Source organism: Armigeres subalbatus, chromosome 2 (assembly GCF_024139115.2).
Source record: "Armigeres subalbatus isolate Guangzhou_Male chromosome 2, GZ_Asu_2, whole genome shotgun sequence".
NCBI classification, from domain to species: domain Eukaryota; kingdom Metazoa; phylum Arthropoda; class Insecta; order Diptera; family Culicidae; genus Armigeres; species Armigeres subalbatus.
This window is the reverse complement of record NC_085140.1, coordinates 72,289,520-72,303,224: the sequence shown is the minus strand read 5'-3', so window position 1 is coordinate 72,303,224 and position 13,705 is coordinate 72,289,520. Positions and strand designations below refer to the sequence as shown.

Sequence of the window (13,705 nt, the reverse complement as noted above, 5' to 3'; positions counted from 1 at the left end):
AAAAAGCTGCTGAAGTTTTATCCCCGACTAAAGTTTAGCATCATTTTACACATCGGATTCGATAGCTATTGCAGGCAATCTATAAGATTTTTCAAGTCAACATTAGTCGATGTCGGTGGTTATCCGCCTGAAAATTAGATAAAAAGCGTATGGGAATGGACTCTTCGGGTTCTATTCAGTGTAATACTGTCCTGTGCATTATATTGATTTTGTTTCATAAGAATGTTGGAAATGAAACTACGTAACAACAATAAACGAAATTAGGCACCCTAATTACTCTCATATGCCTAATTTCGCGCACAAAGCAAAAGTATAAATAAACACAAAATACATAAAATTTCACACTTTTCAATAGTAATGACGAATAAACATATACAACAGAGGATAATGGATACAAATATTTCCAAAAAGTAGCCACTTTTGTACAGTAAAATCATTTGTTTACTTGGGTCATGTTCTTCGTCTCTGTGCTAAGCACAAGCAAATATGGCGGTCGATAAGAGGACCAAATTGAAATAATTTTATTTGGTGTACTAAACCAAGTTTGTTTTTCAAATTCTTTCGTGAAAAACATTTAACAACAATGATATTTTGTAATCCTCCAGATTTTTCAATTTTGACTGGTACCTAAAAATTGAAAAAAAAAATGATTTTTTAATGCGCGAAGTTAGGGCGCGCGCGTATTTAGGGCACATCACGGTAGGAGCATGTTATTAATAATAGAACAGATACCCTATTTTATGTCAATTGATGCGTACATTTTTTGTAGGATATGCTCAACTATGGAATTGAGCAAAGTCCAATGATCAATTGAATCTGCAACACGATAACTTTGGCAAAAATATTGGAATTTTTTTATTGGCGCTTGGTGCGATTTAGCAAAACCCCGATCATGTGTAAACTAGACTAGGCTAGACATACCACTATTCTATGCAAAAACGTAAGAAAATCTGACAAACGCTGGTTGGATGTATGATCTAAATATTGCGCATTGCAATATTGTGCAACAGTAAAATATTAAAATAATAAACGGACTAATGAGTTCTTTCTTTGCTCTTCAGAGAAACAAAAACTAAGCAAAAAAAATGTTTTTTGTCACCGTATTTGCGAAACCTTGTAAAAGTTTAATTTCCGATGTGTTAGTGATGTCGAGGTTTGTGTGTTTTATTCTAATAAGGGTTCGGCGCTTTCCTCCCATTCAAGTCACTTGCTGGTAAGTCAAACCAACCGACCCGGTGACGATCTATTTCATCAATCGCTGAACCATAGTGTCCAGCAAACTAAACAAAATTGTCGTAGTAGGTACCTATTAAAATTATTTCATATTCTGAATCTACGATAAAAACTCATGAATATTAGCCAATGGGCACTACGAGTCCGAAAATGCTTGTCAATGTTTGGTATTTTAAATTATGATAGTTGTGGCCAATCCGGAGTAGCAATTAAGAAATCTTCAGGCAAAACACAAAATAAAATCTCCCTCATTATGTGCTGTTCTATAATAGAGAAAAATGACTGCTGTGTCATCAGACAGCCGTATCGATGAGGCGCGTTCCCCAAAAGGCCACCATACGGAGTGCGCTTCCGGCGACTGACGAGGATTTGGTGGAGGGGCTGGAAGGCAAACGTGTATAGCCAACTATGCTACGGGAGTAGTACATCATCTTCAATCGTCTGTAACTAATATTGAAAGTTATCAAGCCGTGAAAAATCATAAACGAGAACTACTTTCCTTTTCAAAACTCTTAAAGGCAACGATGGATGGTCTGCAAAATTATGTAAAAACCTCGAGCAAATACTCCAGTCCATTCAAATCTCGCCGGATATTACATACAGTGATCCCGGATGTACCAGCCAAGGTACGATTGTCAACAGATTCAGCCAATTCGTTTGCTTTGTGGATATTTACGGACAATGCTGATCGATTATTTGAAAAAGCGGCAGATCTGCACACACTGGTGGTGAAGTGTAGACAAAGTACCCAGCGCTGAACATCATACAACTAAATTGAACCTTCCTGCTGAACATCTTTATGATAAAGACATAATAACGATTCAAGCACGAAACTTTTGGCAAGGAACATGTTTCGGATTATCAAACACACGACACAGAAAAGCATCCAAACTTTAGTAATAGTAGTTCACTTGTTTCGGGCTTTATTTCACTTGGTTGTATTGACTTGTGTTCATTTTTGTGGTTAATTTTTGGTAGTGAGTTTGAACATTCAGGTCCACTGTGTTGTGGTAATGGTGTGTTGTAGTTGGCTAATTACGATAATTTTCGTTGACCCACTCGAAGAAAAACAGAAATCCGACGCTCTACACCGCTGCCCTACCGATTTTCTAACCGTCCAGATAATACCAATGGTTCAGAGCTAACTCAACTCTCTCTGTGTAGGAAAATGCTGGCAAAATTATTAGCTAAAAGGATGTTATAGATTCAAGTTCTAGTTTGAGGTGGTTCTATTTCACGTAACTGTTGTTAAAGGTGTAATATTCTACTAGTACATAGGTAGTCTTTCGGAGAACGGTATACTATTTAATTGCAGTCAGGAAATTGCTTTTCAATAAAAGATGAGAGTAGTATTTAGAAAATAAATGTCTATAAATTGGTTTTAGATAGAAGGAACTGTCATAATCTGTTCTACATGGTAAAACATCATTCTATTCGGTGCTGTTCGCAGTTACTAGCTTTCGAATTGAGAGCGGTTTTTGGGTTCAAAATTGTGTTAAAACTTTTACTTGATTTACATTTATCTACTTATTGAATCGCGATTCCGTGATATTTTTCGTCAGTTATTGATATTTGTACAGTCATTGATTAAATAGTATGTGTCCCTTTTCAACTTTTCTGAGTGCTGGTTTCGATTACATAATGCTTTCATCATGGCGAAATTTCCATCATAATCGTGTTATTTATTGTTTGACACCTCTGCCGGTATAAGGGCTTAAGTATCAGAAGTTTGGATTATTCCCCTTTTTTGAATAAAGTGACAAGCAGCAATTTTATTTATTGATAGATAAAAACGAATAGCTCAAAGTTTGAATGAATTCTAGGAAATATTCTATGGTGGTTACGTACAAATATATTCGCTGCTTGTCACGTTCATTCTTAAGAATGGAAATTCGATTGAGGGAAGGCTTTCTAGAAGCTCACGCCCTTATTCATTCAAAGGATATTCATGTTCCCTCGCTTTCGTGTCTTGCTTCAATTTAAAGTTGATTTTTTTTTTACCAGCAGTAAGTGGGGGGGGGGGGGTTGTTTCAACCGGTTCATCATATAATAGGAAAGGTAGCTATTGAATCTTTACATTGGTAATTTGGTGAATCTGTCATTTTTGTATCCACTACATGGTATGAGTGAGATATTTGACATCAACAGCGGTCGACTTCTGTTATTTCAAATAGGGAGGAGGATTATTGTCTTTTTACAAAGTGCAAACCAAAAGTCTTCTATCTAGCCTTCCAAGATTAAGTACGCATATCTGCGTTCAGCTCTTAGTTCAGTTTAATTGAAAAAAATCCTACTGTTTCATTAGAATTATTACTCAACCTTATTTGAAAAAAAGAAAACTATACATATGTAGTAATCAACAGTCTTTTATTTTTACAACATGTTTCTTTGAAAAATCAGTGTCCCGATATATTGAGATATAATGACGATATGCGGCGATTTACTAATTCGATCTCATCATCATTCAGTAGAAATGAAGCTATAAACTGTATTGTTTTGTTAAATTTTATTTTGTTTTTATTTAATTCATAAGGCGCTTTCTACAGTCAGTTTGTTAAATTTTAAAATTAAATAACATGGGCTCCTTTGATTTTAATAAAAAAATATATATCATTATAATACAAAATATTAGAACCGCGACTCATTTCATTATTCTTATTCTATACTTCTTTTTATATTCAATAGCAATGTTTGAAGATTTTCGAAAAAAAAACATTGGAGGTAATCACAGTTGATTCAAAAGTATGAGACTACTCGTTTAATGAAATAACGTATCCTATGTAACATCGATACGTTGCATGAATCAAACTATCGCGCTAAGCTTCATAGGTGCATAACTGTATTGATCGATTTCTCTTAATCGATTTTATATTTTGTTAATAACACAATTGTCTCAAATGCTACAACCGTGATTATTGATTCTGGTGCAAGATGCAATCATCCTTTATCATACCAAACCATTGAATCATCGACAAACTAGCGCAATTCGGTACAATAATAAAAAGAAAACATCAACGAAGAAAAATCGATCTATACAACCCTATGAAACTAAGCGCGAGAACTGTTCCGATCTTCATCTTACTGAGCATATCTCGCTTAAGTTTTCAAAAGGACCCAAGTAACATTTTTTCATAAATTAATATGAATAGCGCAATCAACAGAACAACATAAAAGCTATTCATTGCAGTATTCAAATTCATGAAAAAATGCTACTTAGGTCCTTTTGAAAAGTTAAGCGAGATATATTCATCTCATCGTTAAACAAAGAAATACAGCACCAATTTCGTCGTTTCTTTCTTTCAACATGCGTGCTCACTGCTGAAAAAACCCCAAAAATAAGAAACAAATTGCTTTGATTTGTTTTTGATGGGATGAAATGGGCTTATTCTACGAGTCGAGTGACGTGATGTGAGTCGATTTTAGAAATTCTCACGTGAGGTGACCATGTTATTTAAATGGGGCTATACGACTCTTCTCACGTCATTTGGGCAATCTCACGTCACTCCTATCGTAGAATAAGCCATCAGAGCCATGAGATGAATTCCAGGAGTAGTTCCCCTACTTTAAATTTGTGATGTTTCTCCCCAAATCACTTCAAGTACATGCGAAAGTGCAAAAGTTGTTATGTAAACAATGAAATCAGAGGCAGACCAGTAATATTTCTATTTGGGTCAATTGCCAAAAAAAAAACCTTTTTTAACCCGGGTAGAAGCCGTGATATTGATAACAAAACATGTTATGAACTTGTTTGAAATAAAAGTAAAAAATCAAACAAAAGTAACAAAAAATTACACCGAAATATCATAAAAATATCAGGTTTTGCTATTAACAAGAACAAACTAATAGCTCAAGATATTAATATGTTCTTATTAATGGCAAAACCTGATATTTGTATGCCATATCGGTGAAATGTTTTGTTATTTTAGCTTGTTATTTTTGCTCTTATTTCGAACAAGTTCATATCATGTTTTGTTATCAATATCACGTTTTACTCTGAATGAGCTATTATCGTCTACCCGGGTATCATTTTACTTCAGACTGTTCTCAGAAGAAGGACACACATTAAGTTCAAGTACGGCCGAATCCTTCTGATTTTTTTTCCGTTTTTTTACGGACAATTCACGGCAAATTCTTCTTCACAGGAAACGAGTTTCCACGATGATTTCTTGTAAATTTCTATAAGAAATTATTTTGAATTTACGTGAACTCTTTTGCACACGTGCGTTCTAAAAATTTTGCATGCACAATAAAACAATGCTTTTTTACGATAGGTAATTTAAAAAAATTGGACCTAAAATAAACTTTTGACAATCAATTTTGTGTGTCTCACTTTTTTTCCAGTAGTGTCTTTGCAGTTTTCAAACAAAACTCCAGTATTTTATTCAAAGCTTAGAATATTTTGTCAACAGTTAACAATTTAAAATGGTAATTATTATCAATTCTGTATTATTTGATGATTAGTTTCAACTTGATGCATGATCATGTTGGTATCGCACATCGTACATTAATAAAAAAATATTTTTAACAGAATACGGAAAGATAGTTATAATCATATGATTCAGTGATTTAGCCTTAGGCAAATGATGATCAATTTAAACCTTAGGCAAAATCTGTGATTAGAAACAATACTTTTATTACAATACACATTTTCTACATAAGTCTTGAATGATACTTGGACTGACTGTAAGAAGCCTATAATATTTTACAAGTGGTAGCCTATTTGATTTAATTGTCTACTCATTCGTAACAGATAACGGAACACAAAATGTATTAACAAAAGAAGGCAAGAAAGTTAGTTTCTATAAATTATTACACGCTAAGCTTTTCATCTATCATCGCTAACACAATTTTTACACAGCTTCTCTTGAACAACCATTCCTTTCTAAGTCACCATTCACTAATACGCTACACAACGTTCCAAACATAATCCTCTACGATATTTACAGTACATGTCTCTCTTTATTTTCATATTATTTGAAATAGGGTGCCATTAATGTGCCATTTTTTTCTTAATTCGCGCAGCTGCTGCTTGCTTCTAATTCAACGATCACAATCACTATCATTTTCAGTGTATTTTTATTCTAGTAACATGCCCTAGAAAATCGTGTTTTATGTGTTTTCCTGTGCACCATCGCTGAGCTATTCTCATACTTTTCCTCTAAAATTTAAGTCTTGTTCCAGTATCAATATAATAGACGCGTGTTTGTTTGTGTGATTTGCATATACCAAATGTTCGAATTTATTTTCCAACTTCTTCGTAATCGTAGCCGTGGTCCTTTTTCCGGGGTGAAATTCGACAGTCACTACTCCATAACAGTTTGATCATACTCTCTAAATAGGGACACAACAATGAAGAAGTAGCTTTTTTTTACGAATAAGTTGTCTCTCGTTTGTCTGTGAGTGTGTATGTGATTCATGTATTTTTTTTATCAAAGAGTACAATTCTTCATTTCATGTAAGGCATTAGGAGGAAGAGGAAGAGCCATTGTTTCTTATTGTTGCTTACATTCTTACGCGGTATTGTAAACATTAATTGTGCTGCGCTCGCTTGCCGAGCATGTAATGTTTCCACCGTTCGGCAGTTTGTGAGATGATCGGATCAGAGTCGATCGTCGCCAGTAATAGTAGCTGATTGACGTGCGTTGCATGGTAGTCCCATCGGGCTAGGTTCGGTGCGATTCCTACGGGTAGAAAATGGATTATGGGTTCCTAATTAGAACTTTGTTTTACGACTTACTATTATGGACCATATTAACCGTAAAAACTATAGATAATAGTTATGCATTTTGTGTTCTATCCTATGTTATTTTTCTCCAACTAGCGTCATTCGTCGTTGAATTTAACGAACACGTTTTACATGGAGAAATACAGAAAATTCTAATAAATTGATAAAATCCTAAAGAGCTTGGCTATGTCCAAAAACACCCCTGTGGCTACGCCACTGTGCCTAGCACATGTTTCGCGAAAAGGAATCTACGTGTCTTGAAAGGAATTGAACGCTCAACCTCCTACTCTCTAGATAGAGAGACCACTTAATAAAAGTCACGTTTGCAAAAAAAAAAAAGAGGCATCAGTATACGAGTACCAACCACCACCGCGGTTAGCACTTTTTTGCAAACTGAATATCTTTTGGATGCTTGATTTGCTGGATTCTGGTTCTTTCTAATTAGAAGGGGTCTGAACTCTCAAAGCGATTATTTGATGACCTTATGATTTGTGGCAGTTGCTACGAATCGCTACGTTCCATAAACATATCTGAATAATTAATAGTAACCATTAAAGATTTGGATAAATTTCTTGGATCTGCGATCTGTGCTGGAAGCTTTTATATGTAAGTATAAGCACGGTCTAAAAATAGCATTACAACTTTGGTTTTTGAGAAAAAATGTATTATTGTTTCGCTTTTATGTCTTTTACTATGTTTTACTACTGTTATTGTATCGATTGTTGTAAATGGATTTGGGAACACTCCACACTCACAAGATGCTTGCTTTTTTACAGTTTTTTCTAAGTTAACTAACTAATCAGCATTGGCAATACTTTACCAGCACAGATCGTGTAGAACTGGTCCTCTGGAATTCCATTATTTGTGCACGGTCTGTTTGCGCTTTTTAAGCAAAAGGTTCATTAACTCGGCGTCCTAAAATCGATGCACTGACAGCTGTGTCTCGTTTTGCCGTAATGCTCATGTATACCACAGCTCCCACTACACTTCGACAGATGTTCACTCAAAATAATGTTCACTTAGAAGCTACTTGAAAACATATGCAGATATTTTCCATGTAGTTTCAGATGTAAAAGTTAAATGATTCATTAGTGATGGTACTCATTATTTCTAATTCACTAGAAAATAAAATAAAATTTAAGTGAATTTTCGTTTGGCCATGTACTTAAATTTCAAGTGAAACTTCGATAATTTTTTTTCTATAGTATCCTTGTAGTTGATATCCCGTCCACTAGAAGCGGATGAGGAGTAGAAAAAAAAGGAGTAGAAAACTAATTCACACTCAAACATATTTTTTGCAAATCGTTCTCATAATGCTTCTGCAAAATGTTTCATTAGCGTTGTTAATAAGCATACTTTTCGCTCTGAGAACCCCACTCATATATAAGGCGAATTCCTGCTTGAGCAAGCATATCCTGATTAATACACGGTATGTGTCCGACAGAATATACTTTCTTTATTTAGTTTTGGAATTAGTTTTGGATGGAAATGCTTGTTTTCAATGGAATCCATAAAACAATGTTTGTTTATAAAATAAGCTACGCCCAAATCGCAGATCGGTCCCGATATATCCTCTCATGTGGATGGAATAGATATTGCGGTCCCTCTCGATGTTCATACTCAAGAAGTTCCAAGGATCTCCCAGCTCAGCGATTTCAAATTCTTTCTTCACATTTTGATGGATTGGTTCGATATCATCAATTTTCTCTGCTGCTACTAGCAGTGATGGTAAAATGGCTCATAAATCTCAATCATCGAGCCCTCCCGCGTGAGCAAACTTGATTGCGATTTTTCAAAGAATGCATCAAATTTAAATTTTTATACTAATTCGCATCATTTCATTCATTTTCCAAATAATCATTTCGGGTCAAAAAACGACACGGATTCCAACAACTCAAAGACGATCTCAAAAACAGGTACCTACTGTTTTATCTAAATACATGAGTAAATATAATATTATCTTCTTTTTGAAAAATTGCAGTATGACTTTGAAACGATTGTATAACATTTCACCAAAAACTATTTCGCGGAATTCATTTTCGCGGTTGAAGATTTCGCGGAATAACATTTGGCGGTTTGTAACTTTTCGCGGTACGACATTTAGCGGATTGTACCTTTTCGCCGAATGACTTTTGACGGAATGTACCATTTCACGGAATGCACCATTTCGCGGAATATTAATAATAATAGCCTTTGTTCATTCAGCATTCCGACATTATTACCTGCGAGGTCTCTAAGCCAAGTTACCATTTTTTTTGCATTCGTTTAAGGTTCAAATGTCGTCATGTCGTACACCAAATCGACTTCTTTTTCTTGCTGTTCGCTTCTTTTTTTGCGGAGAGCCTACCCATTCGCTCAGATCCGATTTTGAACAAAGTACACAAACATTTCATAAGGTATCAAACTCTATATATTTCCACAAAATATTAACGTCCTTTTCAATACCTGTACAGCGCATAGATTATGGCGATATGCATAAACAACCTCAAAAATGCATCTGAGATTGATTTGATGTGCATTAGACTGATTTAATTTTTTTGGCTTTTTCGCTCCCCTGTGCTTAAACGATTACATTTGCTATTTTAACAATTATCCTAAATTTTTAGCTAATTTGGTTGTAATTTGAGTGAGCACGCGCAATATGAAGTTTGTATGAAAATCGATATGAAAACAGTAACTTTGGGGCAAACCGTTCCACAACGCTTCCCATTAAGCTTCAGCAACGTATGAATGCATTGGCTACAAATTAAATTTAGTAAGGAAGCAGCTCATCTTTGTTGCGAAACGATTTGATGCTTACGAGAAAAGTTATTAAGGAAATACTGAATCGTGGTAAATTCAATTTAATGAGCATTTTTGTTTTCTATATAACTTTGCTTACAAAAGTCAAATGGCTTCGCAACAACAACTGTCTTTCAGCTTAGCAAGCGTTCTATGAAGTCGACGCGTTAATTATAATCAAATAGTTCATGGGCCACCTCACGGAAAGATCTTTTACATCAATGGCGATTTCCATAGTAATTTTCACACAAACTTCAAATGACGTGTGCACAATCAAATTACATCCAAATTAGCTAAACATTTAGGAGGTTTATTTAAATGGCAAATGCAATCGTTTATCGGGGTGCAAAAAAGTCAAAATTTGAATCACTCTAATGTGCATCCTTCTCCTAATTACACAATTTTCTACATGCATTTTACATGAATGTAAAATTATGATGCAGTTGACTACCTTCTCAAAAGTTCGTCAAGATCAAGGACGGAAATCTTCGTTTTACTATCAGTTGCATCGATGCTCAGTAGGCAGCTTCGTCATTGATTCGTGTTTGTTTTGATCAGACGCTCGGCAATGCAGGCACGAACATCTCGCAGCATGCTGTCAAACTTCCATACCAAATTTACCGCCCGATCCTCAATAGCCGATTGATAATCGAGCGTAAAAAATGAATATCTACCGGGGCTGAAATGAATATTTTGAATTGCGGTTGATTTGCATCGATAAATGATGATTATTTTTCTATATATATTAAACAGAAGCATATATTTTAGGAATCTGAATTCAAAATGTTGAATCACGTTGAATCCATGCACCGCAGTATGAAATGATATTCATATTTTGAGATTTCAAATTGAATATCAATGTGCCAAGCTGAAGATTCATTTTGACACCGCTCAAAACAGCGCTGACACCGAGAGTCGTCGCTTGCTGCTGTTCGTGCACATGCCGTCCTATTCATTCGCATATTCAAATTCGGGAAGGACTAGCAACTTGATTGTGTGTTGGATGTCAGCTGTTTGGATGTAGTTGAAATGACTTTTTCTGTCCCTGGTCAAGATTCAATGGATTGTTTACATGACCATATAATCGGTCTTCTCTCTGTGTACATGAAAAGTGATGCCGGTTTAGCAGCACAACATTATCAACATTTGAATTATGGAATAATAAATAACCTGCGTTGCTTATGAATGCTTGCGTTTTCGCAGTTCTAGCTAACATCCAATATTTAGTGTCAATAGATAGCATGAAAAGCAAAATTTTCATAGATTATTGCTTGATGTTTACGTACATATTCGAGAAAACAAGCATAACTTATAGAACAAATCAACACGCAACACTGAACGATGATTTTCGAGTATCTGCAAAGTATAAGAGAGCGTGAGAGTAAATCGACGGTTTCCCCTCCTGGAAAAATATTTTTTCAACTTTTCAATATTTTCTGCAAAATGCAGTTTTTTCAAATAATATTACGAAATTCATTCAAATGAAGCATCCCACGAATGTATTGAAGTCACCACTATATGTTGATGTAGTTTTAACACTAGAACGCTTCCCTGATCCAGCTGGGGAATGCATTTTCTCCTCGGTGGGCGGTTTTTTTTCCTGGGGGTGGTACAAGCACGTGGCTGGTTTTCTTATCAATGACTGGATGACGGTAATTTGGGCCTTAACACGAGATTAACGAGACTATCTTTTAGCATAGGCCCACTTTGCAGTCATGCATCTTCCCGCACGGCTAAGGAGCGCCTCCTAGAATATTTAGAGGTAGTTTTCAAATTTTCAATTGCCTCTTATACCGGGCAGATACATCCATTTAAAGAAGACGTTACCCCCCCTTTCGCCTTATACCGGGCAGACGCGTTCATCTAAAGAAGGCATTATCAACTCCTTTCGCCTTATACCGAGCAGATGCATTCATTTAAGGATGGCGTTACACCTCCCTTCGCCTTATACCGGACAGACGCGTTCCTTTGAAGAAGGCATTATCAACTCCTTTCGCCTTATATCGGGCAGATGCATCCATTTAAAGAAGACGTTACCCATCCCTTCGCCTTATACCGGACAGACGTATACTTTTAGAGAAGGTCTTATCAACTCCTTTTGCCTTATACCGAGCAGATGTATCCATTTAAAGAAGGCGTTACCCCTGTCTTCGCCTTATACCGGGCAGATGCATTCTTTTAAAAAAGGCATTATCAAGTCCTTTCGCCTTATACCGGGCAGACTCGTTCATTTAAAGAAAGCATTACCAACTTCTTTCGCCTTATACTGGGCAGATGCATCAATTTAAAGAAGGCATTATCAACTCCTTTCGTCTTATACCGGGCAGACGCATTCTATTAAAAAAGGCATTACCAACTCCTTTCGCAGATGCATCTATTTAAAGAAGGCGTTACCCCTCCCTTCGCCTTATACCTATATACTCGTTTTAAAAAAGGCATTATCAACTCCTTTCGCCTTATACCGGGCAGATGCATCCATTTAAAGAAGGCGTTACCCTTCCCTTCGCCTTATACCGGGAAGACGTGTTCTTTGAAAGAAAACATTAGCAATTCCTTTCGCCTTATAACGGAGCTGTAGATACGGTCGAGTCGAACCCGTACCCAATGGGTTCGGGTTTGAAACATTAGTACAATGTCGGGTACGGGTTTGAGAAATAAAATACTGCAAATTATGTTATTCAGTTTTGTTAATTGTGAGGCTAGTTTGTTGTTTGGGCTTACATTTTTTTTCAATTTTAAGAGAACCAGAAAATATCTAGTTTGAATTTTTCGGGGAAAAATTGTGTGCGGGCTAAAATAATTAAATTATGTCGAGTTCGAATCGAGTACGGGTTTACGAATGCAAAAATTATCGGAAACGGATCGGGTTCGGATTTGCATTAAATCCAAAAAAATTGCCCGGATTTCATGTAATTAAGCAGAAATCGGTAATTATTTGAATGATATTTATTCTAACTGAATTCCGCCAAATGGCATTCCGCGGAATGACTTTCGGTGAAAAGGTACATTCCGCGAAATGACTTTCGGAAAAAAGGTGCATTCCGCGAAATGTGTTTCGGTGAGTTGATACATTCCGCGAAATGTCGTACCGCGAAAAAAATTCCGCGAAATGGTTTTCGGCTAAATAGTATACAACCCTTTGAAACTCCGGAAACATCAAAGCTGACAACATCTGATCTTCAAAGGCTCGTGCTCATTAACCAGATGGATATCTTTGAAGAACAGAGTGATTTGCACAGAAGGTCTATAAATCTGCACACACACACACACACCAGAGTAAACACAACTTTTTTGTTTCTTTTATGTTTGCGATTTGGGCGTAACTTATTTTGTAAACAAACATTGTTTCATGGATTCCGTAGAATGCAAGCGATTTTCTCTAAAACTAGTTCCCCTATCTGATAGAGGAAAGCCTACTCTGTCGAATACATACCATGGCTTTCTCGGGAAATGTCTCCTGGAGTAGGAATTCGTCATTCAAATTTTTGTTTACAAAATAAGTTACGCCCAAATCGCAAAGCGGTCCCGAATTGGGTCCGAAAAATCGTCCTCGAATTCCTGTTTCTTCAAGTGTTTAGCTACAAAGAATGAATGATATGATATGAATCTTGTTGTAATTCAACTCACCATCCAGGGAGCTATTCCATCCTTCGTCCCCCAACAGAAGTACTCCACAAGAGTTTTCGTATATGATATAAATAGCCAAATTCCTCCAAATTCTCGAATCATGCACGGAGCCGGGCGAAGAACAGTCAATGAAAGTGAATATTTCTTGGCCACTACACGTTGCCTGAACGTTGAAAGAGGCAACTCCTTTTCTATTGATTAACTCGTTACCAAGGGTATCCTGTTTTCCGCGAGCGGTAATGGCCGCCAGCTCCTGCGGGTTAGTCTCTGTTTTGACGTTTGTGGAAGTGAACTGCACCCACCGTTCCGAGCATTCTGACTAATGTGACATATAAGAAG

The 13,705-nt window shown here is 36.2% G+C and overlaps 1 protein-coding gene across 1 annotated transcript in view; it reads right to left on the bottom strand.

Annotated features, from left to right (window-relative positions):
- Positions 1-3,581: 3,581 nt before the first annotated feature.
- Positions 3,582-13,705, bottom strand: part of LOC134209040 (D-glucuronyl C5-epimerase B) — a 37,411-nt gene continuing 27,287 nt past the window's right edge. The window contains exon 4 of the mRNA XM_062685024.1: positions 3,582-6,914. Coding sequence (XP_062541008.1) covers positions 6,763-6,914 — 152 coding nt within the window. The 3' untranslated portion in view covers positions 3,582-6,762. The remainder of the gene's footprint in view (positions 6,915-13,705) is intronic.